At 43.8% G+C, this 23,563-nt stretch overlaps 2 protein-coding genes across 7 annotated transcripts; one reads left to right on the top strand and one right to left on the bottom strand.

Annotated features, from left to right (window-relative positions):
- The first annotated feature begins 11,859 nt into the window (after nt 1–11,859).
- On the top strand, nt 11,860–17,523 carry LOC136532289 (probable E3 ubiquitin-protein ligase BAH1-like 1). 6 transcript variants are annotated; one of them, XM_066524900.1, is made up of 8 exons: nt 11,860–12,196; nt 14,016–14,234; nt 15,101–15,345; nt 15,416–15,670; nt 15,751–15,785; nt 15,878–16,015; nt 16,367–16,425; nt 16,506–17,379. In XM_066524900.1, the coding sequence occupies exons 2-7, from the start codon at nt 14,024–14,026 to the stop codon at nt 16,395–16,397; spliced, it is 915 nt and encodes a 304-aa protein (XP_066380997.1). In that variant the 5' UTR covers nt 11,860–12,196; nt 14,016–14,023; the 3' UTR covers nt 16,398–16,425; nt 16,506–17,379. The 6 variants fall into 6 exon arrangements, 4 of the variants coding, with proteins under 4 accessions (XP_066380997.1, XP_066380995.1, XP_066380994.1 ...); XR_010778205.1 differs by having other exon boundaries at nt 11,875–12,196; nt 15,746–16,015; nt 16,506–16,707; nt 16,900–17,379; XR_010778204.1 differs by adding an exon at nt 17,392–17,523 and having other exon boundaries at nt 11,876–12,196; nt 15,746–16,015; nt 16,506–17,052.
- A 422-nt stretch (nt 17,524–17,945) lies between these two features.
- On the bottom strand, nt 17,946–22,003 carry LOC136532288 (myosin-binding protein 7-like). The gene is made up of 3 exons (XM_066524896.1): nt 19,940–22,003; nt 18,554–18,600; nt 17,946–18,459 (listed from the first exon to the last, which is right to left on the bottom strand). The coding sequence occupies exons 1-3, from the start codon at nt 21,356–21,358 to the stop codon at nt 18,366–18,368; spliced, it is 1,560 nt and encodes a 519-aa protein (XP_066380993.1). The 5' UTR covers nt 21,359–22,003; the 3' UTR covers nt 17,946–18,365.
- Between the last annotated feature and the right edge of the window lie 1,560 nt (nt 22,004–23,563).

The following is a 23,563-nucleotide window of genomic DNA, read 5'->3' on the forward strand; positions in this document are numbered from 1 at the left end:
CTGGCCTCCTGGGAGTAAACTGTGTAACCTTGAGCACTGGTGACAATACTATCTTTTCATTTGTCCTCGTCCTGTCTTTTTTTAGCACCATAAGAAAGTTTATGTAGAACATTTCTTTTGTTTTTCTGGTTCTGTATGCATGTAGTGAGAGTGAGAAGTTAGCTTGCTTTACACCAGAAATAAACTGATCAGATCTAGGTTATTTTCTACATCTCCAAAGGATATGCATCGCCGAACTAAATCAAGTTCAAGCTTTGCAAATCATCAAGAGACAACTAAACTATTTTGTGGCAAACCCTTTCTCTGAACTTCAGTGGAGGAGAACTGAACTACTCCCTCCGTTCTAAATTATAAGTCACTTTGACTTTTTTAGTAGACATACAGAGCAAAATTGATGACAGAGCACTACTTTTTGGTACATTATCTACATACGTAGCAAAATCGTTGTATCAAAAAAGTTAAAGCGACTTATATTTTGTACATGACAGAGCACTACTTTACACTTCTTCCCATCATAGAACTGTTCACACATGCACACGCTGCCACTGAACCTGATTGCTTTGACAATTTATATCCCTCCTCTCTTTACTGCTGCATGAGTGATGTGTCTTGCTTATCATGGAAATTGAGACCACCTTTACTGAACAGCAGCTTGCACTTGCCAATGAATGCAATCAGTACTCTCTGTTGCTGCAAATCCCTCTGATTCACCACTTCATATAGCAGTCTGTCACTTCTCTATTTGCACCTTCACATACCAGCCACTGAATCTCTCTGCCTTTTTTTTTTCTGTTCTCTCTGTCCTCATCGTCACCCCATCTATCTGCTGCTACAATCTCTAGGCCTCCATCTTCTTGCAATCGAAATTCAGACTCTGGTGCCTTCCTTTCCTGAATATGACTTCAGCAATGGATCAAATCTATACTGCTCTGCCCCTTCTCCTATAATCTTCTTAACCCTCATGATATATATATATATATATATATATATATATATATATATATATATATATATATATATATATATATATATATATATATATATATAGAACTACTATCCTGTAGCTGGCTACAGAATAACTTATTCTGTAGCCACTTTGAGTTACGATAATTACTATGTTATTTTACGAGATTATAGTAATTCCTTACTAAGTGGTTTAATATAACGTTATGGTAAATATCCCCATGTGTTATAGTAACCCAACTATCGTAAACATGTATTTATATTATGGTAAATTAGTATATAAAATTATAGTAAATGGAGGTGGCTACAGAATAACTTATTTTGTAGCCGGCTACTGAATAGCCTCTCCCTATATATATATATATATATATATATATATATATATATATATATATATATATATATATATATATTGAAACAATAGCAAGAGCTCTGCCTTTCAGTTAAAACGAATAAAGTTTATATACAAACAGAGGTAGCCCAGCGTGGCGCAAAACATCACGAAAGGTTAGCCCACCCACACAACGCGGTAGAGTACACACTACCATGAGTCATCGTTGCCGAGCATGGTTGCAAAGCAGCCGGCAGCTCCGACTTCATATGGCAAAACACCGACGACCCGTCCTAAGATGTCAGACCAATGGGCCCAAAGTAGGAGGCTGCAACAGGTCAACGTTGCCGAGCTCAACGGTTTCACAAAGAGCAGCTCCGACTTCCTGCCTTGATCTCACGCCCCGCCCACGGCGATTCCCGAGCCTCTAAAGCTGAAACCCAGCCGTTGGAGAAGGAGGGTTCGACCCGCGTCATCGTTGCCGAGCTACATCCCTTGATGCAGCAGCTCTGACTTCACGATGCAGAACCCGTCGTCTCACATCAACCGGACGCTGGTCACGCAGTGACCGGACGCTGGGGTCCTGCGTCCCGTCAGTGGCAGTAGTGAAGGCGCAGGCGTCGGTCTTCGACCGGACGCTGGGTCACTTCGTGATCGGACATTGGGTGGGTGCGTCCGGTCCTGCTGACGTGGTGGCACAGAGAAGAGAAGGACTGGACGCTGATGCTGCGTCCAATCGTAACTGACCAGACACGTCCGGTCGCAGTTGAGCAGCTCTGGGAGCTCTCTAGAAGTGACCAGCCGCTGGGTGTAAGGAAAATGGACCCTAGTCCCATTTACTTTGGATTTTGGTGTTTGATGACCAACACAACCAAATTGGACTAAAGAATTTGCAAATGTTTGTTTTGTAGTTCAATAGGGTGCAAGACGTGACTTGGACGAAGACGACGTGATGATCCGATGATCAACATCATAAGCAAGACCTTAGAAGCACAAGAGAAGACCCAAGATATCAAGCAAAGTCCAAGCACGAAGATAGGAACTAAACCGGACGCAATGTCGCGAAGAAACGAGCTCACAGAGGTGACAGGACGCTGCACAGGACGTTGCACCGGACGCTGCACACTGCACAGGACGCTGAGTGCCAGAGTCCGGTCAACATCAGTAAGGTTCTAGAGAGCCGTTTTCGTGACCGGGCGCGTCCGGTCAGTACTGACCGGACGCTGGTCAGAGTCCGGTCAGTAGCAGAAAAGTGGGATTTTGTCCCCAACGGCTATTTTCTCAGCGGGACTTATAAATAGACCCCCCAACCGGCTATTTGAGTTGTGTGGAGCTGAGGAGACATAACAAGAGTGTTGATACACCATTTTAGTGATCTCCACATGCATAGTGCTTAGTGTTTTATTAGGTGATTAGCGTAGGTGCTTTGCGAAGTACTTAGGTTGATTAGACTACTGTTTATGCGCTTGCTCTAGGTTTAGACATAGTGTTTAGTGAGGTTTGCATATCTCTTACCATTCAGTGCTTGCGTGCACCATTATTGTACATCGAAGGGGTTTGTAGTCTTATGAGATCACATCCACTGTGTTTATGGTGTGGCCGCCACCGTGTACCAGAGGGAACAAGGCCCGTGGCGTTTCGGCCGGAATCTTGATAGTGAAGACGGCGGGGAGCATCCAGGGAGAGGCTTGCCGAAAGGCACGTCGGAGACCCACTTACGTGTGGGGAAGGCCCGAGGCTATCCACGAAGTTACCCGACTGGGAGCTTAGCCCTTGCGAGGGATTTCTTGCGAGGGGCTCCAACAAGGACTAGGGAGAAGCTTGCGTGCTTCACGATATCTTGGTAAAAATACCGGAGTCATCGATGGGAGTTTACATATCTCTACCTTGCTCTTTAGCTTCCGCATTTACATTGATCGCATTACTCCTTTTGCGGTAGAGATAGCAACACATTAGCAAAACCGTAGTTGCATATTCAGATAGTTTGTCTTTTGCATAGGTCTTGCTAAGGTTAGAAAAAGAGGCCATAGTTTAGAGTTATAATTTTAAGTTGCCTAATTCATCTCCCCCCTCTTAGGCGTCATGATCTCCTTCAATTGGTATCAAAGTGGGTTGGCTCAAATTAGACCTTTGGCTTAACTACCATTGAGCCAACGCTATTTAGAGTGGTTGGGATGGATACCTCTAGGCCTCCGTACTTTGACGGCACTAACTTCCCCTATTATAAAGCTAGAATGGCTTGCTATCTTGAGGCGGTTGATTTGGGAGTTTGGAGAGTCACTTGTGACGGGATGAAACCTATTAAGAATCCTAAAACCCCACAAAGAGTGATAAAAAATAAATGCATTTCAATGCTAGAGCTAAGAATTGCTTGTTTGAATCATTTATCATGGATGTGTTTAACCAAGTATTCACTTTAAATACGGCACATGAAATTTGGTTAAAACTTCAAGAGCTCTATGACGGCACATCTAATGTCCGTGAGCAAAAACATTGTCTAGCTAAACAAAATTATGATTCCTTTATAATGAATGATAATGAGCTTGTTCATGATATGTATTCTCGTATGAATCTAATTATCAATGAGCTCCATTCAATAGGATTAATAAAGCTAGATGATACAGACATCGTGAGGAAGATCATCTCTGTGTTACCACAAAAGAAATATGCAAGCATCACCACCATCCTTCACAACATGGAGGACTTGAGCACCATGACCCCGGGAATAGTCATTGGCAAGATAGTGACATTTGAAATGTCACGCAAGATGGATCAAGAAGAAACCTCTTCATCAAGCAAAGGCAAAGCTCTCGCATGTAGCGAGAAAAAGAAGATGAAGGGCAAGCAAGTTAAGACAAGCTCAAGCTCAAGCTCCTCAAGTGAAGATGAAGAAGAAGATGAGGATGATGATGATAAGATGAAGATTAAAGTGATGATGAGCAATCTTCCTCCTCCACCTTCGACCTTGATAAAGAATCAATCAAACTTATCAACAATATGGAGAATATAATCCAAAGGCTCAATGTCAAGGGTGTGCCCATCCAAATTCAAGATCTCATTTTCACCAATCAAAGAAATGAGCAAAGAAAGAGAGGATCCTATGGATGCGATGAGTTGGGGCACTTTGTGAAAGTTTGTCCAAACAAGCCCACACCCAAGATAAAGAAGAAGGCACGCAAGAACCAAGCCCTCATATCAATAAAGTCATGGGATGATTCTTCAAGTGAAGAAGAACACCATCACAAGAGGTGAGGCCGCAAGCACTCATCATCAAGCTCTTCTCGTATGTGCCTTATGGCACGAGGTAACAAAAGCTCATCCTCTAGTGAGAGTGATAGTGCTGATAAAATACCTTCTTATGATGAAATTGTGCAACAAAATCTTAATTATGCTAAAGTTTGCACTAGTCAACAAAAGAAGCTCAAAAAATTAAAAGGGAAGCTAGATAGTTTACAAGAAGCATACAAAACTTTGCTTGAATAATATGAGAACTTTGCTAATCTCAATGTTGAACTATCTACTAAAATTGAGCAACTTAAGGCTAGTGCAACAACAAATGCATGCACAATCAATGATGAGCAACTTGTAAAGAAAAATGAAAGATTAAAAGAAAAGTTAGCTAGCTCACAAGATGCTTATAAAAGTTTACTTGCTAAAATAGAAACCATGTACAAACATTGTGATGAGCTAACTAATAAAGTTGCTAAGCTTGAAGCCGTTAGTACAACACCCACCAAGGCATCTAAAAAGAAAAGCTCTATCTTTAACATGTCTAAAAAGGATGCCTCTACTTCTTATAATGATTTGTGTTTAGACTCATCTTTGTGCAACCAAGTTTATGTTGAGAAAGTTGTTGTAGATACATGCACACAAGAAGTTGCAAAGGAGAATGAGCAACTCAAGCAAGAAGTAGCTCGCCTCACCAAGGACTTGACTCAAGTGAAAGGCAAGGCGAAGCAAGCCCAACTTCATCAAAATAACACCATCAAGGGAGTGAAGAAGCTTGATGAAGGACAAACAGTGGTTTGCTACGTGTGCCATAAGGAAGGTCACAAGTCCTATGAGTGCAAGGTGAAGAATGGGGAAGGAGCAAAGAAGAAAGAGAAGAAGCAAACAAGCAAGCTCTCCAACACCTACACCAATAAGGTGGACAAGAAGACCTCCACACCTTATCTTTTGAAGAAGAAGAAAAATGACAAGGTGGTGGCCATCAAGGTGAACAAGAAAGCCAACAATGGGGTCAAACGCTTTTGGGTGCCAAAGGAAATCATTTCTAACATGAAGAGCACCAGGAAGGTTTGGATCCCAAAAGGGAAGTGAGAAGTCCAATGGACTTTGGAGAATTTGGAGACTTGGCAAAGTATGGGTGCATTTCATGGGGTGCATCATGATGGACAAAATCATTATCAAGTGGGTTAGTGAATACTATGGACCCAAATTCTCCTTCCCATGTTAGGTAACTAGATGTTATTACTTTCAATTGGTACTTTCTTCAAGTTGTATTTCTTAAAAATTGGCATCTTATAGCATCTAGTCACTTTTTATGTCTATGTTTGCATTTGCATGCTTATATCTTTTGTCATGCATACACTAGGCATATCTTATGGTAGATTTGCTCGGTTTTATTCTTAACCCTTGGAGCAAACCTACATGATTTAAAATTGTTTAGGAGCACGGCACATAGCTTGTCTTTTGATTGTACATCTAATATGTGCCAAAGACCAAATTGTAGATAATTTCTTCCGAATATCATCTTCGAAAATAATTCTCACATTTATGAGAAGTCATCTTTCAAGTAGTATTATTGATTCTCAAATCAATGTGCATGACTTCTACAAGTATCCCACACTTGTGTGTATAAATTTAGGGGGAGGTTAATCTATAAGTTGGATATTTTGAGACTAACATATTTTCAAGCTTATCATGTGTGTAGTAGTCTCATTGCAAGAAAAATGGAGTCCCCGAAGTTAAGCATCATACTTCAAACATCCACCACCTATTGCAAGTGGTAGAAATCAAATTGATTTCCACATGTGGTATTTCTAAACCGATATCCTCATGTTGATTTCATTTTTGATATTTATATGCTTTCTCCATGCATTATATAGACTAAATTCCCTTGAGCAATAAATTGCCAAATATGCATATGCCTTGCTTTCTATCATATGTATGCATATATTTAGGGGGAACTTAATCTATATAATGTGATAGTCAAATTTTATGACCTATTCCACTCTACTTACAAAGGATCATAAAGTTTGATCCTCCCTTGTGCTACTAATGTCTTCTTTTTTGGTGTTTAATTCCAAAGGAGGAGAATTTAGAGGACCAAAAGTAAGCATTTAATAATTTACAAGTGCTAATGGTCCGAGAAAAGGAGGATAGTTGATTATGGATTGCCTATGTAATGGGGAGAATTTGTAGTAAGCAAGGCTTAATTCATAATGCCACATGGAGACATTTTGCAAGGGCAAGATAAGTTTTTATGTAGTATCTTTTAGATCTTACAAGTAGTATCTTTTAGCATCATCCCCTTGCATTGCATCCTAGCAAGTAGGTAGTTTTCAATTTTCAAAATTCTATTATTTGCTTGCTTTGGCCGTGTTGTCATCAATCACAAAAAATGGGGAGATTATAAGAAAAATGGACCCTAGTCCCATTTACTTTGGATTTTGGTGTTTGATGACCAACACAACCAAATTGGACTAAAGAATTTGCAAGTGTTTGTTTTGTAGTTCAATAGGGTGCAAGACGTGACTTGGATGAAGGCGACGTGATGATCCAATGATCAACACCATAAGTAAGACCTTAGAAGTACAAGAGAAGACCCAAGATATCAAGCAAAGTCCAAGCACGAAGATAGGAACTAAGCCGAACGCAAGATCACGAAAAAACGAGCTCATAGAGGCGACAGGACGTTGCATAGGACGCTGCATAGAACGCTGCACAGGACGCTGCACCGGACGCTGAGTGCCAGAGTCCGGTCAACATCAGTAAGGTTCCAGAGAGCCGTTTTTGTGACCGAACACGTCTGATCAGTGCTGACCGGACGCTGGTCAGAGTCCAATCAGTAGCAGAAAAGCAGGATTTCGTCCCCAACGGCTACTTTCTCAGTGGGGCTTATAAATAGACCCCCCAACCGGCCATTTGAGTTATATGGAGCTAAGGAAATATACCAAGGGTATTGATACACTATTTTAGTAATCTCCACTTGCATAGTGCTTAGTGTTTTATTAGGTGATTAGCGTAGGTGCTTTGCGAAGTGCTAAGGTTGATTAGACCACCGCTTATGCGCTTGCTCTAGGTTTAGGCCTAGTGTTTAGTGAGGTTTGTATATCTCTTACCACTCGATGCTTGCGCGCACCATTATTGTACATCGAAGGGGCTTGTAGTCTTATGAGATCACACCCACTGTGTTTGTGGTGTGGCCGCCACCGTGGACTAGAGGGAACAAGGCCCGCGGCATTTTGGCCAGAAGCTTGATAGTGAAGACAGCGGGAAGCATCCGAGAGAGGCTTGCCGGAAGGCACGTCGGAGACCCACTTGCGCGTGGGGAAGGCCCGAGGCTATCCACAGAGTTACCCAACCGAGAGCTTGGCCCTTGCGAGGGGCTCCAACGAGGACTAGGAGAAAGCTTGCGCGCTTCTCGATACCTCGGTAAAAATACCGAAGTCATCGACGGGAGTTTATATATCTCTACCTTGCTCTTTAGCTTTCGCATTTACATTGATTGCATTACTCCTTTTGCGGTAGAGATAGCAACACATTAGCAAAACCATAGTTGCACATTCAGATAGTTTGTCTTTTGTATAGGTTTTGCTAAGGTTAAAAAAAGATGCCATAGTTTAGAGTTAGAATTTTTAAGTTGCCTAATTCACCCCCCTCTTAGGCGTCACAATCCCCTTCACTGGGGTCCTGCGTCCAGTCGTGATCAAACTGACATGTCCGATCGCCATTGGAACCTTACTAGAAGTGACCGGACGCTGGGGTCCTATGTCCGGTTTTGGCACTGTGCTGCGTCCGGTCATCACTTGATCATTGAGATCAAGCGACTGAGGTTGAACAAAGACGACACGTGGCATGTATCCATTGATCGGACGCTGGCAGGGTGCATCCGGTCGATCTGACCGGAGAGTCTTGTCACCCCGAGCTGTGCCTAGTAAAGGGGTACAACAACTCTATTTTCGTGGGAGCTATAAATAGAAGCTGGTCTCGACCTTGGGCTGGTAGCTGAGCACACCAGAGCCTTGGTGGCTTATGTGGTAGTGCTTGGGAGCCCTCTAACTCACTTGAGCTTGATAGTATTCATCTGATCGAGTGAGTGAGCGATTCTAGTGCGATTGCATCATGAGGTTGCATTGAGTGGCACTAGGTAGTCGTCTTGCAAGCCGGTGGTGCTTGTTATTCTTGGAGGTTGCCATCTCCTAGATGGCTTGGTGGTGGTCTCCGTCGAAACCCGCAAGAAGCTTGTGCGGTGCTCTAGAGAAGAGCTTTGTGAGGGGCATTGTGCTCGCCCGTGGGAGTCGCGAAGAGCAACTCTAGTTGAGCGTGTCATTGAGCTACCCTTACTTTTGGGGTAGGTTCTTGCAGTGTCCGACGTGCGGGCTTGGTAGGTGATGCCAATTAGCCATCGAACCACCAAGTGAGCGGTTGACACAACGGAGACTAGCGTGTTGGCAAGCACGTGAATCTCGGGAGAAAAATCATCGTGTCATCCTTGTATTTTCGTTGGTTTGCATCCTCGTTACACAAGCTTGTATTTACATTTCATATACATTGTGCTTGTGTAGTTGCTCTTATAATTAGTTAGCTTGTGTAGCTCACTAGTTACCTTCTTGCTTGTGTAGCATAAAAGTAGCTCCCTTACATGGCTAATTTAGTTTGTGTAACCTTGTTAGTCACATTGCTTAGTTTGTGTAGCTAAGTATTTGCGCTCTCTAATTTAGCATTGGTTGCCTTATTATTGAGTATTGCTAGTGAGCTTAGGTAGCGTTGTGCTTTTGCTTACTAGCATGTGTAGGAGCTCTCTCGTTGCTTAAAGTACTAGTGGCATAGATTTATGTGACCTTGCTCCTAGAATTAGATAGGTGAGCTCTAGCTAGCCTGGCACCTTAGTTACTTAATTAAGATCTTTGCAAGGTGTTAAAGAACATAGATAGAGGGGTGTAGTCTTGGCTAGACCGATTGTTTTAATTCTGTATTTGTTTTGGTTAGCTGACGCGATTAAATTTAGAAACGACTATTCACCCCCCCTCTAGTCGCCATCTCGACCTTACAAGCCCGCGACCTCGGTGTTGGACGAGGCGGAGCGCCAACCCAAGAGTCAGGCGAGGCGGAGCCCGCGGCCTCGGTGTCGGGCGAGGCGGAGCGCCAACCCAAGGGTCGGGCAAGGCGGAGCCCATGGCCTTGGGGTCGGGCGAGGTGGAGGCCACGGTCTCGGAGTCGAGCGAGGCGAGGTTCAAATTCTTTTATATTTTGAATTTGAGTATAGAAAAATGGGGGACACAATGTTTAAGCTAATATGTGCTACTAAGTGCTCAAACAACCACATGCATCCTCAGATTCACAGCTAAGACAGTCTACCCTTCACTATTACCCTTGCTGTCTTGTGTGGTGCGGCACTGCCACACTTGAAGAGAGGCACTGCCGCACTTGAGCCACGGCACAAGGAAGTTAGCGCCCACGCTGACTTCCCCGGATGGTTCGAGGCCGCGGGCTCCATCTCACCCGACCTCGAGGTCGTGGGCTCCGTCTCGCCCGACCCCTTGGGTGTCTCGTCCGACCTCGAGGCCGCGGACTAAGTCTCGTCCGACCCCTTGGGTGCGGTGATCGTTGGGGCCTAAGGTATATATACGTTTCCTCTTCCTCTCCAACGACTATCTATCTCTTCTTCCTCACTTCAGCACGCTCAAAACAAAGCAGGAGCTCTCTCTCTCTCTCTCCCTCCATTGTTGACCTCAAGCCTCCAAGTAAATCACTTGATTTCTCCATCAATCCTTGAGGGAAAAGGGTCCAAAACTCGATTAGAAAGCAGCTCTATTGATTCCCCAACTCTAAAGAGTAATTGGTTAGAAAAATCATATCTTTTTTTTGAAATTAAATGACGATAATTTTTATATGAAAATTATAGATCTCGACGAGATCTACAACTTTCTAGATTTGAGTTTTTTATTTGAAGTTGTTAAGATGCTCAAAAAAATTAATAACATATTTAGACTTAAGGGTATTTTAGATTTTTCACATCGCGTTAGAGCCTAAACTGACGGCAGTGACATGAAGAACACAAAAAAAATTAGAGCTATAATGCTGAAGACCGCTGAACTTTTTTAAAAACACACAGAGCATTACGATCTTTTTTTTTTTTAATGAAACGCGAGGAATTCCCCCATTGCTGGAAGGAATTGGATCGGCGTCACCGACGCAGCCTCATCGGCTCATCCCATCTCATCGTTCTGCGCGGTGCGGCCCGGCCCACTCAAAGCGGCCACTGCCCAGAGCTGAGAGCCCGGCCGGCGTCGTCGGTTTGGTCCTCTCCGGCATTTTCACCGGCGGGTGGGCCAGGGTTTCGCTGCCAAGCTCGGTGCTCACTGTCCGTGACTTTTTTATGTCGTGTTGGTGGTGCTCAGTGACTTTTATGTCGTGTGTGCCTATGGCCGAAGCGTTTGGTGCCGTGGCCAACCCTACACAGAGTCACGGACAAGACACACTGAAGCCGTGATGCGAACCGTGTGCAGAACGCTTCAGATTCTGAATCGAATACTAGAGAAAAATGTTTTTGCTGCGTGAATCTGGCCGTGAGCAGGGACGCTGGAAGAAGCTCTGCCGTTAATACTAGAAGTGGCGAATAATCCTCCTCCTAGCGTAGACTCAAAAGCATGTCCTGCCCCGCGCCGTCCATCCATTCAGTTTCGTCGCTGGCTGCTGCTGTCCTGGTAATCATCATGGCGCTCGTGCCGTTGCTGGCCCGCCGCTAATGACCCGTTTGACCATGGCCAGGTGAAAGCATAACATCCGCCCGCGGTCCGCAGACAGGTGGACCCAGGGCGCCCCTGACCCGTCCAGAGTGCCCCTGGCCGCCGCCGTAAAAGCCTGTCTACGCTATCGCTACGCTACACCTGGCCTGGGCGGGTCCTCCACGGCTGCTGACACACGAACACGCAGGAAGGAATTCTATCTTGTGGGTTTGCAGGAGGAGGAAAAGGCCAAAAGCAAGGCCTTGTTTAGATTACCTCTAAATTCTAAGTTTTTTCACTCTTTCTGCGTCACATTAATTTTTGAACGCATACATGGAGTATTAAATATAGATAAAAAAAATAACTAATTGCACAGTTTGGTTGTAAATCACGTAACGAATCTTTTAAGCCTAGTTAGTCCATGATCGAACAAAGTTTGTCAAATACAAACGAAACGTGCTACAGTGTCCAGATTGCAAAAATTTGCAATCTAAACGAGGCCCAACAACACTTCTCCGCCGCACTGTCACTTGCAGTTGGGCCCGGTGCAGCCGACCTTGCGGATTGTGGGCCCGTCCAAGGCGGAGAAACGGGAAACCCGTGCCGAGGCGTCCCCTACCCACCCACGCCCTTTTAATTGCTTCGCAGGTCGCAACGGAACGGAACCAAGGTAAGGCGGCCACAAGCCAGACTAGCAGAGAGAGAGGCCAGCGCGAGCCGCGACCGCGAGCATATCCCTCCCGCGTTTGATTTGCGCCCAAGCAAGCGCGTCACGCGAGCACCTCCGCTGCCGCTGCCGCCGCCGCCGCCGCCGTTCACTTCCCCTGAACATCTGCCGCCGCCTCCTCCGCACGCACCACGCACGCACGCACGCCTCCTCTGCACGAGCGGCGAGCGGCGAGCCGGCGATCCTGATCCCCGCCCTGCCGCACGCCGGCGGTCCGTTCAGGTAACTATGCCATCCCGTGCGCGGTCCCCGCCTCTGACGCGCCATGCATTTTGTCGGCGCGGCCGCCGTGATCGTTTACGCGGTCCCGCGGACTTTCTGTTGTGCCAGCTTAGACAGACGAGATTTGGGGTTTTGGGAGTGGTCCGAGCGAATTTGAACTCTTATTCCCGATTCCAAACCCCCGGAGTTTCAGACCTCTCCTGTCTCTTCGTCCTCAGCCGATTCGATTCTTAGGAATACAAATGCGTTTTGTTGGGCCACGTCGCGTCATGTCTTTGTTGTCGTTTCTTTTTCGTTTGTCTCTGCATGCTCTTCTCCTCCTCGGATCAACTAACTCAGTTGCAGTGTCAACAACAATTAATACTATGGGCGCGTTTGGATTGAGGCCATCTGGAGCCGAGCCAATACGTTGACCGTGGGCAGGGAACTTGTTTGGATGGCTGCCAATATTTGGCTGGACACTGTAAAAGCAGCCGATAGTTAGTTCATTTTTCAACCGATTCAAGGTCAAATCGGTGCGGCCAATTCTTGCGCCAGAATTTGGCCGGCGAGCTGGTTTTGGCAGGGCATGCATGGATAGCATCCAAACGCACCCTATGTGTTTTTCTTCTTTACCGGGCTTTGTCAGTCAAATATGGTTCGCGAACTTTGAGCAAACTCTTGTGCTCTATCCTGTTAACGTAAATATTTGATTCAGCCATGTTCTTACTGGACTGGTTCATTGCACGTCATGTTTTCACAATAATTTTTTTTTAATTGGTACCAAGCAATTTCATTTCTTTTTCCCGTAACAACTGTCAATATATATGTTTATATGCATATTTGGGTTTGAAGCTATGCCGTCTCTGAGGAAATTCCAAATGCTACATTCAGTTAGTTTCAATACTACGTTGCTGGTGCAATGATGTTGACGTTCTTGCACAATTTGGCACTGATGTTATTTATAATATATCCTTGGATCGATAAGATCATGTCTTTTCCTTTAAGGTTCAAAAGTCAGCAACCGCATTGTTCTGCACGATTATAATATTGGTCCATTTGGTGCAGAAATCATTAGGTTCTTTTCTTTTTGAAATTTATGAGTAGTTGCAGTCATACAGAGAAAGTTGAATTCACCTATGTTTAAATTCCCAAAATATATAGAAGTTATTCTTATAGAACCTTGTAAATTTAAAGTGTTGTCTTCTACTGAAATTACAAGGAGGGGCAAGACTGTATAATTTTTGAACGTAGGCAAGACTGTATAATCACAGCAGCACAAACTGCAACTGATGAAAGATCAATAGTTAGGATCACTATGCCTGGCAACGATGTTGTGGCTACTGGCTAGCATGCAGCAGGAGTTATAATTCCATATTCTCTATTACATTTTCTGGATACCAATTTTACATTTTTATGGTCCATAAAAAAAGGATATAGAACTATAGCTAAATCCGTTCGCTTAGCCTCTCCTTTCACTGTGTATTACCATTTTATTTGATATTTTTTTATCCGTTACAACTTAGATTCTATGCCATGTATTCTTTTGCAGAATACAGTTATCTGTATCAGTTAATTCATGCATGCTGCTAATTATGATCAAAATTAAATTATTCCCAAAGAAAGTGCATTTGCATGTTAAAAACATCTCTTCTCCTGTGAGATTTTAGTTGCGAGATGACAGATTAAAAATTGGAGCTGAAAATACTGTGACTGATGTGCTCATTAGATGTCATAATGCATTGAGTGTCTGCTGATTTATTTCGTTGTTACAATTCATGGTGGAGTGCATAATCTCCTCAACATTGCATGGCTAGTTAATTATCATTTTCTTTTCCAGTAGACAAGATGAAGTTCGGCGCCACATATGAGGAGTATCTCCGGGCAGAGCAGGACAAATTCCTAGGACAATGCTCCCATGTCGAATACAAACGCCTCAAGAAGGTATTGAAGAAATGTAGAGTTGATCGCTCACTGCAAGCAGATGGCACAAATGGTGATGAGCAGCAGGAGGGGAGTGACGAATCTTCAAACATTTGTGAATGCAACTCATGCACATGTATGCCCATAGTCTACCATTGCAGACCTTGCTCCTCCATCTTGATGCGCGTGTTTTGTGTTTATGATATGGAAGCAAAATAATGTATTATCACCATAGTTAAAAATCATTTGCACTTGCCATTTAGTTTGCTACTTTGAACCACATGTGATTTTATTACAATTTGCAACTCCGGAACTTTTGAGGAAATGGTCATATTTTTATGATAAAAAATGGACTAATTTGGCATCAACTTGATGAAACGAGATTTTAAAACCAAAGAAAGATGACAACAGTCATTATTCTCTTCCATGAAAGAATAATAGCCATTTCATTTTGTGCAACTGTTCATTTTGTACAACTGGACTCCTTGCTTTGAAAATATTATTAGTTTTAGGTGGGCGAGTATTTATGTCTGTTTGACCTAACTATGGACTATTCCTGGTCCGACCATATAAATTCATAGCTGGAAACCTATAACTAGATTGCCTGACTAGAATAGTTTAGGCCCCGTTTAGTTGCCGGCCGAATTGGCGCCGCCTGAATTCTGACACTGCTGTAGCGCACTGTAACATTTCGTTTGTATTTGGTAATAATTGTCCAATCGTTGACTAATTAGGCTCAAAACGTTCGTCTCGCAAAGTACAATCAAACTATGCAATTAGTTTTTGATTTCGTCAACATTTAGTACTCCATACATGTACCGCAAGTTTGATGTGACGGAGAATCTTCTTTTTGCATAGTGCCAAAGTTTGGATTCTGGGTAACTAAACAAGGGCTTACTTAAGGTCATAACTTTACATTTTGCTACTCCTTTTTTATCTTGTTATGCTTGTCTTACAACTTATACTACTGTGATTTTAACTTTTAGTATCTTTCTTGTTCAGTGTGTGATAGATTGTTCTTTACAGAACTCAACAAGGAGGCATCAGAAATAGCAGGTTGTTTCAGATCTAGAGTACAACGCCTCCTCCATCTTCATGTCCCTTCAGGACTACAACGCTGTATATGGCGTTTTAGGCAGTGTTTCACAGATGATCAGCAAATAATGGTTCAAGAATGCAGAATGCTTCTCAATTATGTGACCATGAATGCTATTGCTATTCGCAAAATTCTCAAGAAATATGACAAGGTAAGTGTTGATCTCCTGATTGTCAGTAGACAATGTATCTTTGTGTATTTATATAGTTATAATCCTGCAGATACATGGTTCTGTGAGTGGCAGAGATTTCAAGAGCAAGATGCAAACTGAGCATATTGAACTGTTGCAGTCACCTTGGCTGATAGAGCTTGGTGCTTTCCATCTCAACTGTGATGATTCAGACGCTGATGAACCTGGAGCTGGAGGGTTCTTCAAGAATTTTTCCTGTGACCTGAGTGGAGCACAGCCACTACTGACAATGACCATTTCTGAAACTCTGAAGTATGAGTACAGCCTAACTTGTCCGATTTGCTTGGTGAGATATTCTTTAACTTCCGTTTTCTTTGGCTGATAAATATCATAGAACTAAAAGGGTAGCCCTTGTTGGTAGGGAAGTTTGCTGTGGAAACTTTGCATGTTGTCTCTGCAGGGTATCTTTTTCCTCTCTTCAGTTTGCTTGAATATATGTGTGCTGATTTTAACGTCCATTTGTGATGATTTTTTTCACTCACAATGTGTACAGGACACTTTGTTCAACCCTTACGCACTTAGCTGTGGGCATCTGTTCTGCAAAGCCTGTGCATGTGGTGCTGCTTCTGTCTACATCTTCCAGGGTGTCAAGTCGGCACCTCCAGAGGCGAAGTGCCCTGTATGCCGAGCGGTATGTGAGCAGTCCTACTTGCTGCCAGACATCATTCTTGTTCAGTCTCCTTGTTGCCGTGAAACGTATCTTCTATTAGTGGTATCTTCCATTTGTGACATGTTTTCTTTGATCACCTTTGCTACATCACCCATAAATCGTCAAGGAAAATATAGTTCCTGTTTTCTTCTTAATACAAAGCCTCGTAGTTCGTCCTAGGTTGGTTTAGTTTTTTCTTTTACGTCACCATAAATTACCTTGGCATTCATGCTACGTTCTAAACAATGAATTGTCCCCTAAATACATGACGAAAGTTGCACCCGTACACTGTTTCATCTTCCATGGTGATGATTTGGATTTGACGATCTTCAGGTTGGTGTGTTTGGTCGTGCTGTGCATATGACTGAACTCGAATTACTCCTCAAGAGAAGGTATTGGAATCTAACCTGCACCTGTTGTGAGAAAGAATTATGTGTGTTCTAGATCTAACTTGCATCTCTTGTCTAACCAGGGACAAAGATTACTTTGCGCAGAGACTGCGCGAAGAGCGAAGTGTGATGGTGAAGCAGGCCAAAGAATACTGGGACTCACAGGCAATGCTATCGATGGGAATTTGAAAGCTACAATGTTCTTACTGTTGTAACACTAATGTTATCAATAGTCACCAAGATGGCCATCAAAGCTGAAGGTTCTGTGGCTAATTACATCTGAAGGTTCTCTGGCTAATTACATCTGTTAATTCCTGGCAAGCGTCAATCAATTAAGTTAGTTGTGCTGATATAACAGAAATTGACATAGCAGAAGCTGAGCCCATCGAAGAAGCAAGCAAAATCAGTTGCATTCTACCATTCTCCACCTGGTTCAGATTTCGAGGATTTAATTAATTCCTTTGTTCCTTCCATTAGGGCGGATCTGGTGCAAGCGGTAGAGTCTTACCGCCTATGACCGGAAGGTTCTGAGTTCGAGTCGCGGTCTCCTCGCATTGCATAGGCGAGGATAAGGCTTGCCACTAACACCTTTCCCCAGACCCCGCACAGAGCAGGAGCTCTCTACACTGGGTACGCCCTTTGTTCCTGTTCGGCTGATCCAGTCACAAATTTATTTCGGCTGATTTCGGTTGATTCAATAGTGTTCTGTGAGAGAGAATAAGCTGAAACAAGCTGAGACTAGAAAGGAGAACAAGCTTATCAAAAGTTGTCTATAAGAGTGAAGTCAAATGTCAGCTATTGTATTTACTTATTTACTGATTATTGGTGTGTGTTTTGCCTGTAAGAGTGAAGTCAAATGTTGTGCTGCCCTGAACTCCTTTTTAAGTACCAGAACACATATGTAACAAACAGCACTTTAACTCGGATACATGTGGGTTCGCTGACATATTATGGATCTGTTATTCACAGGCAATTTCAGTATATTTCGGTACTACTCCTATATACACGTGAACAAGCAAAGGAGTAATGCAATGGTAAGTTGCTTACCTGGACTCTTACCTGGACTAGATGTCTGGATCTGTTATTCACAGGCAATTTCAGTATATTTCGGTACTACTCCTATATAACTACCTCAAGCTTTCAAGCGTCAAACATCTAGATGAGGAATTTCACAAAAAGTCAGAAACTTCAACCAACAGATCCCTACGTGTACATATACTCAAATTGTTGCAAGCGAATCAAATTGTACAGGTAGCATAGGTTCTGTGAGACTTTTTCGGCTAAGATACCCAGCTACCTAGTGTATCAAATTTCAGTCAGAAGTTGAGCTTAAAGATAAGTGCCATGCAAACAGCGTACCTGTATTGGTTCCACCTGCCAATTCAAGGCTTGTTTGGATACATTAGTATCCACACAAATTGAGGTGGATAGAACGTATCCCAAGTCCAAACACACCTTCAGTAGTCAGTACCCTCAGTATAATTATTGATATTTTGGAGCAGCTGCTGTTCAGATCAGGAATTTTACACAAATTTCTGATTAAACAGATTGGACAGTCCAACAAACCTGAACATATACAAGCATAAGCAGACTTGCTTTGAATACAACATTTTTTCACAAAAGTTGGGAGTTTGGACCTGTAAGCTCATCAACCTGGAAGCAAGCAAAACAACCACCACAGTGTATTACAAGCGCACTATACATGCATTGTAGCTCTTGCTGGTGAGAAAGAAGCAAAGGCGTTTTTGTGACTTGAACAATTGCAAGACCAACGCATAATATCCTCATCACCCAAGCTGGGAAATGGAAAATCATCAACTAAAGAATCGAAAGAACTCTGGCTCCACCCAACATAAACAAAAAAAATGCAATCTGGTGCAAACTTCCCAACTGACAGCTATTTATTTACATCGTACAGCTGCTGCTGCTTGTTTTGGCAGGTTTTACTTTGTTCTTGTGAGGGTTTTCTGGATCCGTGGGCACTTATCCAAGAGTAGGAGCAAACCAACATTATTACTTGATAAGCCAAAAGTATACCTATCAACCAAGTAGGAAAGTAGTCAATATCACCATGCTTTACAGATAAAATAAGTATATAGCATGAACTAAATTCAATTGAAGGCTCTCCTACCTGCTTTGAGATAGCTTCTTTTTCTTGCCAAATAAAGTGAGGACCCACTGCAAAAAAATAAAAGCAAATACTTAGGTTTGGGAAAAGACTACTTGGTTATCATTATGAACAGGAAAGGACGTGTAAGCACAAAGGAATTTCACAAGCTCACATCTCAAGAACATTTAACATTATGTAGAGGTATAATATAGCAATCTAATTAAGCGCTTCTGGAATAGTGCCTACAGCCAGTATTTATTTATTTATTTTTACTTTACTCAACTTTTATGTTAGGTAGATATTCATGTGCTAGTGCCTTAATGGTATGTTGGTCACATGGTTAAGAAGTGTGACTGCTCAAGAAAAAAACAATATCTCACCCCACAAATAGGCAACCCCTTAGTACAAGCAAAAAGCAATCAGGACAGTGAAAGTACAGAGGGAGGTAGGCAGCTTGCCATTTATTGTCTGACAATCCACGATTGAACAGCAAGCCATTGCCACAAGCACTACAACTATATGATAAACATCAAGCCTGTTCGTTTCGGCTGGAACGATCGTGGATTATTACTGCTGGCTGGTTTAGTGTGAGAAAAAAATACTGTTCTGGCTTATAATCCACGATCGCTTACGACCAAGCGAAAACACACACACACAAACACCCTCTAAGTTTCTCTCATGCTGAATACTTTTTTCTAACAGATGCTCAAGGGTGAGCAGAACTGGATTAAAAAATATATCTGGAATAAATTATGTTACAGCAATAAGCAAAATTAATTTCAATCAATCAAGTCAGTCAGCAAGAACTATGCAGACTGATATTCCAAATTTATCAGATATTCCAAATTTATCTCTTCATTGATGTACCAAAGAATGAATGAGCTCAGATGTGCTGCATTTAATATAGCACAGAACCACCCTAGCTTGAATTCATACTGTGTACAGCTAATAGCAGTTCCCAACTTACTTTGGCTCCTAATAAAAGAAACTTTGAAAACAGTTGCAAATAGATAATCATATTAAGCATAGTTAATTTGTTACAAACAAAGAAACATTGCTACTTTAGGGCCAACTAGCAAAATCATTTGAATTTTAGAGTTGGACAGACTATTAAAATGAACAGCTACATACTGCATCAGCAACAGCAATATTCTGCATTCTAAAACAACAATTCCTAAATATGCTCAAATATCTGCTAGAGTGATCATAGATATTAGCTAGCAGCATCCTACTTGATCGAATGAATGAATATACAAGTGATTTATATACTAAATCAGCACACAACCATCATAACTTAGATCTTAATAAACCACACAGTATTAATAATCTACTAAATGAAGGAGATCTCCAGCAAAACTTGCAATGTTTTGGACTGCCAGTATCCTATCAGTAAAACAAGCAGCATACCTTAAACAAGGCAACCATGGAATATGTCTTGACAAGTGCCGCCTTCTTGTCCTCTGTGAATCTCCTTTCTACAATCCCAACTGCGCGTTTTCTAGGCGAAGAGTGTACACCTGGCCCTGCCCCAGCTCCTGACCCAACTGGAACTCTATCCTTGGCAAGCTGCTGCGCAATCTCACGAAGAAGCACAAGTTGTGCCTTCTCTGTGCGCATTGCCACAAGGGCCTGCCTCATCGACTCCCTATCGGCCTCCAGCGCCTCCAGCCTCATGTAAAGCTTCTTAATGTCTGGCTCCACTGCCTCGCCCTGGTACTTATCCATGACCCTTGCAATAGGCGCAGGCGCACCTTGATGCACCTTGTCAATGGTGTACACCCTATCACTGCCACTGCCACTGCCACTTACACTGTCAACACCATCAGCCTCGCTTGCTTCCTCCCCATCACCACTTCCAGCAGTAGGAGACTCCGGCAGCTCTTCATCATCATTGTGGAGGTTGCTCCTTGCTTCCACATCCTCCTCAGATAACACCTCATCAGTATAGATGCCACCCCGTTCATGCCCAGACAAGTTCGGCAACGCCTCATCTGTGTAGAGGTGGGTGCCTTTCTCTTCCTCTTCCTCTTCCTCAAGGGGTGGCTCAAGCAGGCGAGTTTCCTGATCGTGCTCGAGGCGGCAGATCCGGCGCTCCAGATCGAGGGCAACCGCATCCTCTTCCTCCTGCCCGTCCTCGTAGTAGTAGTACTCCCCGTCGTTGCAGCGGAGCTCAGGGTAGTACCCGCCATCGCCATCGACGTAGCCGTCCTCGCCCTCGAGCAGGAGGAGGTCCTCTTCCTCCTCGGCGGCGTTCTGCGCGACGAGGTCCTCGCCCTCGCCCTCGCCCTCGCCCTCGCCCTCTGGGAGCGGGATGCCGAGGTGGATGAACTGCAGCCTGTACTCGCGGAGCCTGGCGCGCAGGCGCACCAGGCGGCGCGCGCGCTGCGCCAGGAGCGCGCGGAGCTGGTCGATGTCGGCGGCGTCGAGCGCCATCTTCTCGTCGGCGAAGCGGCGGAACTGGCGGAGCTCCATCTGGACCTCGGCCTTCTCGCGCTGCAGGCGGAGCATCATGGCCATGGCCTCGCTGGCAGCGCTGGCCGCGGCGAGGCGCTCCTCCTCGACCTCGGCCCGCAGCGCCGACGCCGTGGACTGCGCCGCCGCCACCGCCTCCCGCAGCGCCGCGCACTCGTCCTCCGCCTCGACCCGCGCCGCGGGGCCCGCCTCCTCGTCCCCGCCCTTCTCCGCGCCCAGCTTCCGCTTCACGGACCGCCGCCACGGCACGGCCGGCGAGGCGGAGGAGGTGGAGGAGCAGCAGCACGGGCATCGCTCCCCGGCGGCCGGCGACGGCGCGTCGGGGTCCTGGTCGTGGTCGTGGTCGTCATCCATGGCGGCGGCGGGAGGCGAGAGGATTCGGGGGGCGCGAGCGCAATCAAACCGCAGCAGCGAGGCGCAGGCAGACGCGGAGCCTTTTCTCGTTTGGATTTGGGGGCAAGTTGGAATGAATTGGTGCGGGGAGTTGGGATGATGGGTTGATGTGTTGAGCGTTTCGTCGTCCTCGTCTTCTTTTCGGCTTTTTCCCTTCTCGACCCCTCCCGCCTCCGGGTCGGAGTGGGGTCCAGGAGGAGACAATTAAATCTTTAGATGAGCATTAAATATAAATAAAAAATAAAACTAATTACATAGTTTAGACGAAATCCACGATACGAATCTTTTAAGCCTAATTAGACTATGATTGGACACTATTTACCAAATAACAACGAAAACACTACAGTAGCCATTTTGCAAAATTTTTTACATCTAAACAAGGCCTAGATATTTGGCTCTTGCACAATTCTGCTCACCGTTTATACTTTTTTGCTCCCAGTAGAACATCACAGTTCTTCTGCTCCATTGCTAAAAAGGATTTTTTTTATTTTCTGCGCTTTTTTTATAAAAATAAACTGATTCTTACGAAATTACTATAAGATCTATATGAAATTCGTGCGTTCCAAAGAGGACCTAAATGTTAAATCACCGAGCATATAATTTATAAAACTCCGGTTGGACTTGGACAAGTTGCATAGATATAGATCTTATAGTAACTCAGATTTTATGTTTTTTATTTTACATGAAGTATATCTACTATGAGATTTACCCTGAAAAAGGTATGTACATCAGTACAGGTAGCAACATCACGAACTCCCAGTTGAGTCTTGTACGGTGTGGCGCCTATATATTGTGATTTTTGCCCTGTTCGTTTGGCTGATAAGCCAGACTGAAAAGTACCGTTGGCTGATTTGTTGTGAGAAAAAAATATTATTCGTTCGATAAAAAAATACGGCTCATAAGACAAGCGAATAAAGCATCTCGACGGTATGGCGTGTACTGTGAATTTGTCCATTCCAATGTCGTCCAATTTTCTCAGGGAACATCAAGAGTACACATTAGTAGACGGTGTCCACTTTTTGCCCCACTCTAGATTGTGATGCTATTGAGATATTTATGCAAGCAAAAGGAGCCGTATTTTTGAAAGTTGATGCGTGTTTGTGTATTGGATCGTAGCACAGGACGTGGACGTGTTCCAAGAATTTGGAGCGAGTCAAGAAAACGGCAGTCCCATGTGGACAACGCCCTTGATTATTATTATTATTGTTTCTCGCAAACAGATGAAAATGATTGCAAAAAATGGTTTTCATCGGTGATATATGTGTTTTGAACGAGCAGGCGGATGATGAATAGAATTAGCAACCCATAGTTAATTTTGTATACAATTTCCTAATAATAACGGGCTGCCCATCTCGATCCATACAGATTTTATCTGCAGATTACCGTTTCAACATTTATCCTGAATCAAAATAATTAATGGTGGCGATCAAATCAAATCAAATAGGAAAAGGGCATTATTGTTTTTTATTGTTATATGCGGCTGAATCTCCTCCCATCCCAGTCCCAGGAAGAAAAGATAGTCCAGCAAGCACGAGAGCTGTCAGGTTTGATTTGATAATAATAATAATATATTTTGTGATGAAAACCGTTAAGCCCAGCACGATCGAGCAGTCAGTTACTATTTTTTTTTCGTGATCGAGCAGTCCGTTATTGTTACGGGGACGGGATAACAGGAGATCACGAGGTGGACCCACCGTGTCCTTCCATCTCCCTTTTTCGTGCACCCCCCATCCGATTGTGTTTGACCACCAAGTTCCAAGTTCACGAGAGGTTTTTTCAGGAGTACAGCACGGACGCTAGCTGCTGTCCTGCCCATGTCCACAGAACGGGTAATCGCATGAATCATGGTCCCTTTTAATCTAACCGTGGACGACATAATCCAGAGGCACGGCGACGATGGTTTCCTTAAGTGCCTTCTACATGTGCTTGCTTGCCTGATTTAAATCCTTGCAAAGTTGCAACTTGCTTTGCAAGCAAGTACGCTTCTCTGCCTCCGCTAGCACTGAGATCCTGCTGGCCACCACCAACCATTCTTATCTACTATTGCCGATAATTTTTAGTTTGTATACGAAAATTGTATCTCTCAACGAGATCAACAAATTTCTAGCTTTTAATTTTTTTTATTTCAGGACGTTAAGATCTTAAAATTTCAGCAACATATTTGTC

Source organism: Miscanthus floridulus, unplaced genomic scaffold (genome assembly GCF_019320115.1).
Source record: "Miscanthus floridulus cultivar M001 unplaced genomic scaffold, ASM1932011v1 fs_570_2_3, whole genome shotgun sequence".
Classification (NCBI taxonomy): domain Eukaryota; kingdom Viridiplantae; phylum Streptophyta; class Magnoliopsida; order Poales; family Poaceae; genus Miscanthus; species Miscanthus floridulus.

Bases quoted from the DNA above. Each gene is read 5' to 3' on its own strand.
- LOC136532289 (XM_066524898.1), top strand. From the start codon at position 14,024: ATGAAGTTCGGCGCCACATATGAGGAGTATCTCCGGGCAGAGCAGGAC. The intron at 14,235-15,100 runs GTATGCCCATAG...TTTCTTGTTCAG, and splicing joins TGAATGCAACTCATGCACAT to TGTGTGATAGATTGTTCTTT. The intron at 15,346-15,415 runs GTAAGTGTTGAT...ATAATCCTGCAG, and splicing joins TTCTCAAGAAATATGACAAG to ATACATGGTTCTGTGAGTGG.
- LOC136532288 (XM_066524896.1), bottom strand. From the start codon at position 21,358: ATGGATGACGACCACGACCACGACCAGGACCCCGACGCGCCGTCGCCG. The intron at 18,601-19,939 runs GTATGCTGCTTG...ATTTTTTTGCAG, and splicing joins CCATGGTTGCCTTGTTTAAG to TGGGTCCTCACTTTATTTGG. The intron at 18,460-18,553 runs GTAGGAGAGCCT...CTTGGTTGATAG, and splicing joins AAGAAGCTATCTCAAAGCAG to GTATACTTTTGGCTTATCAA.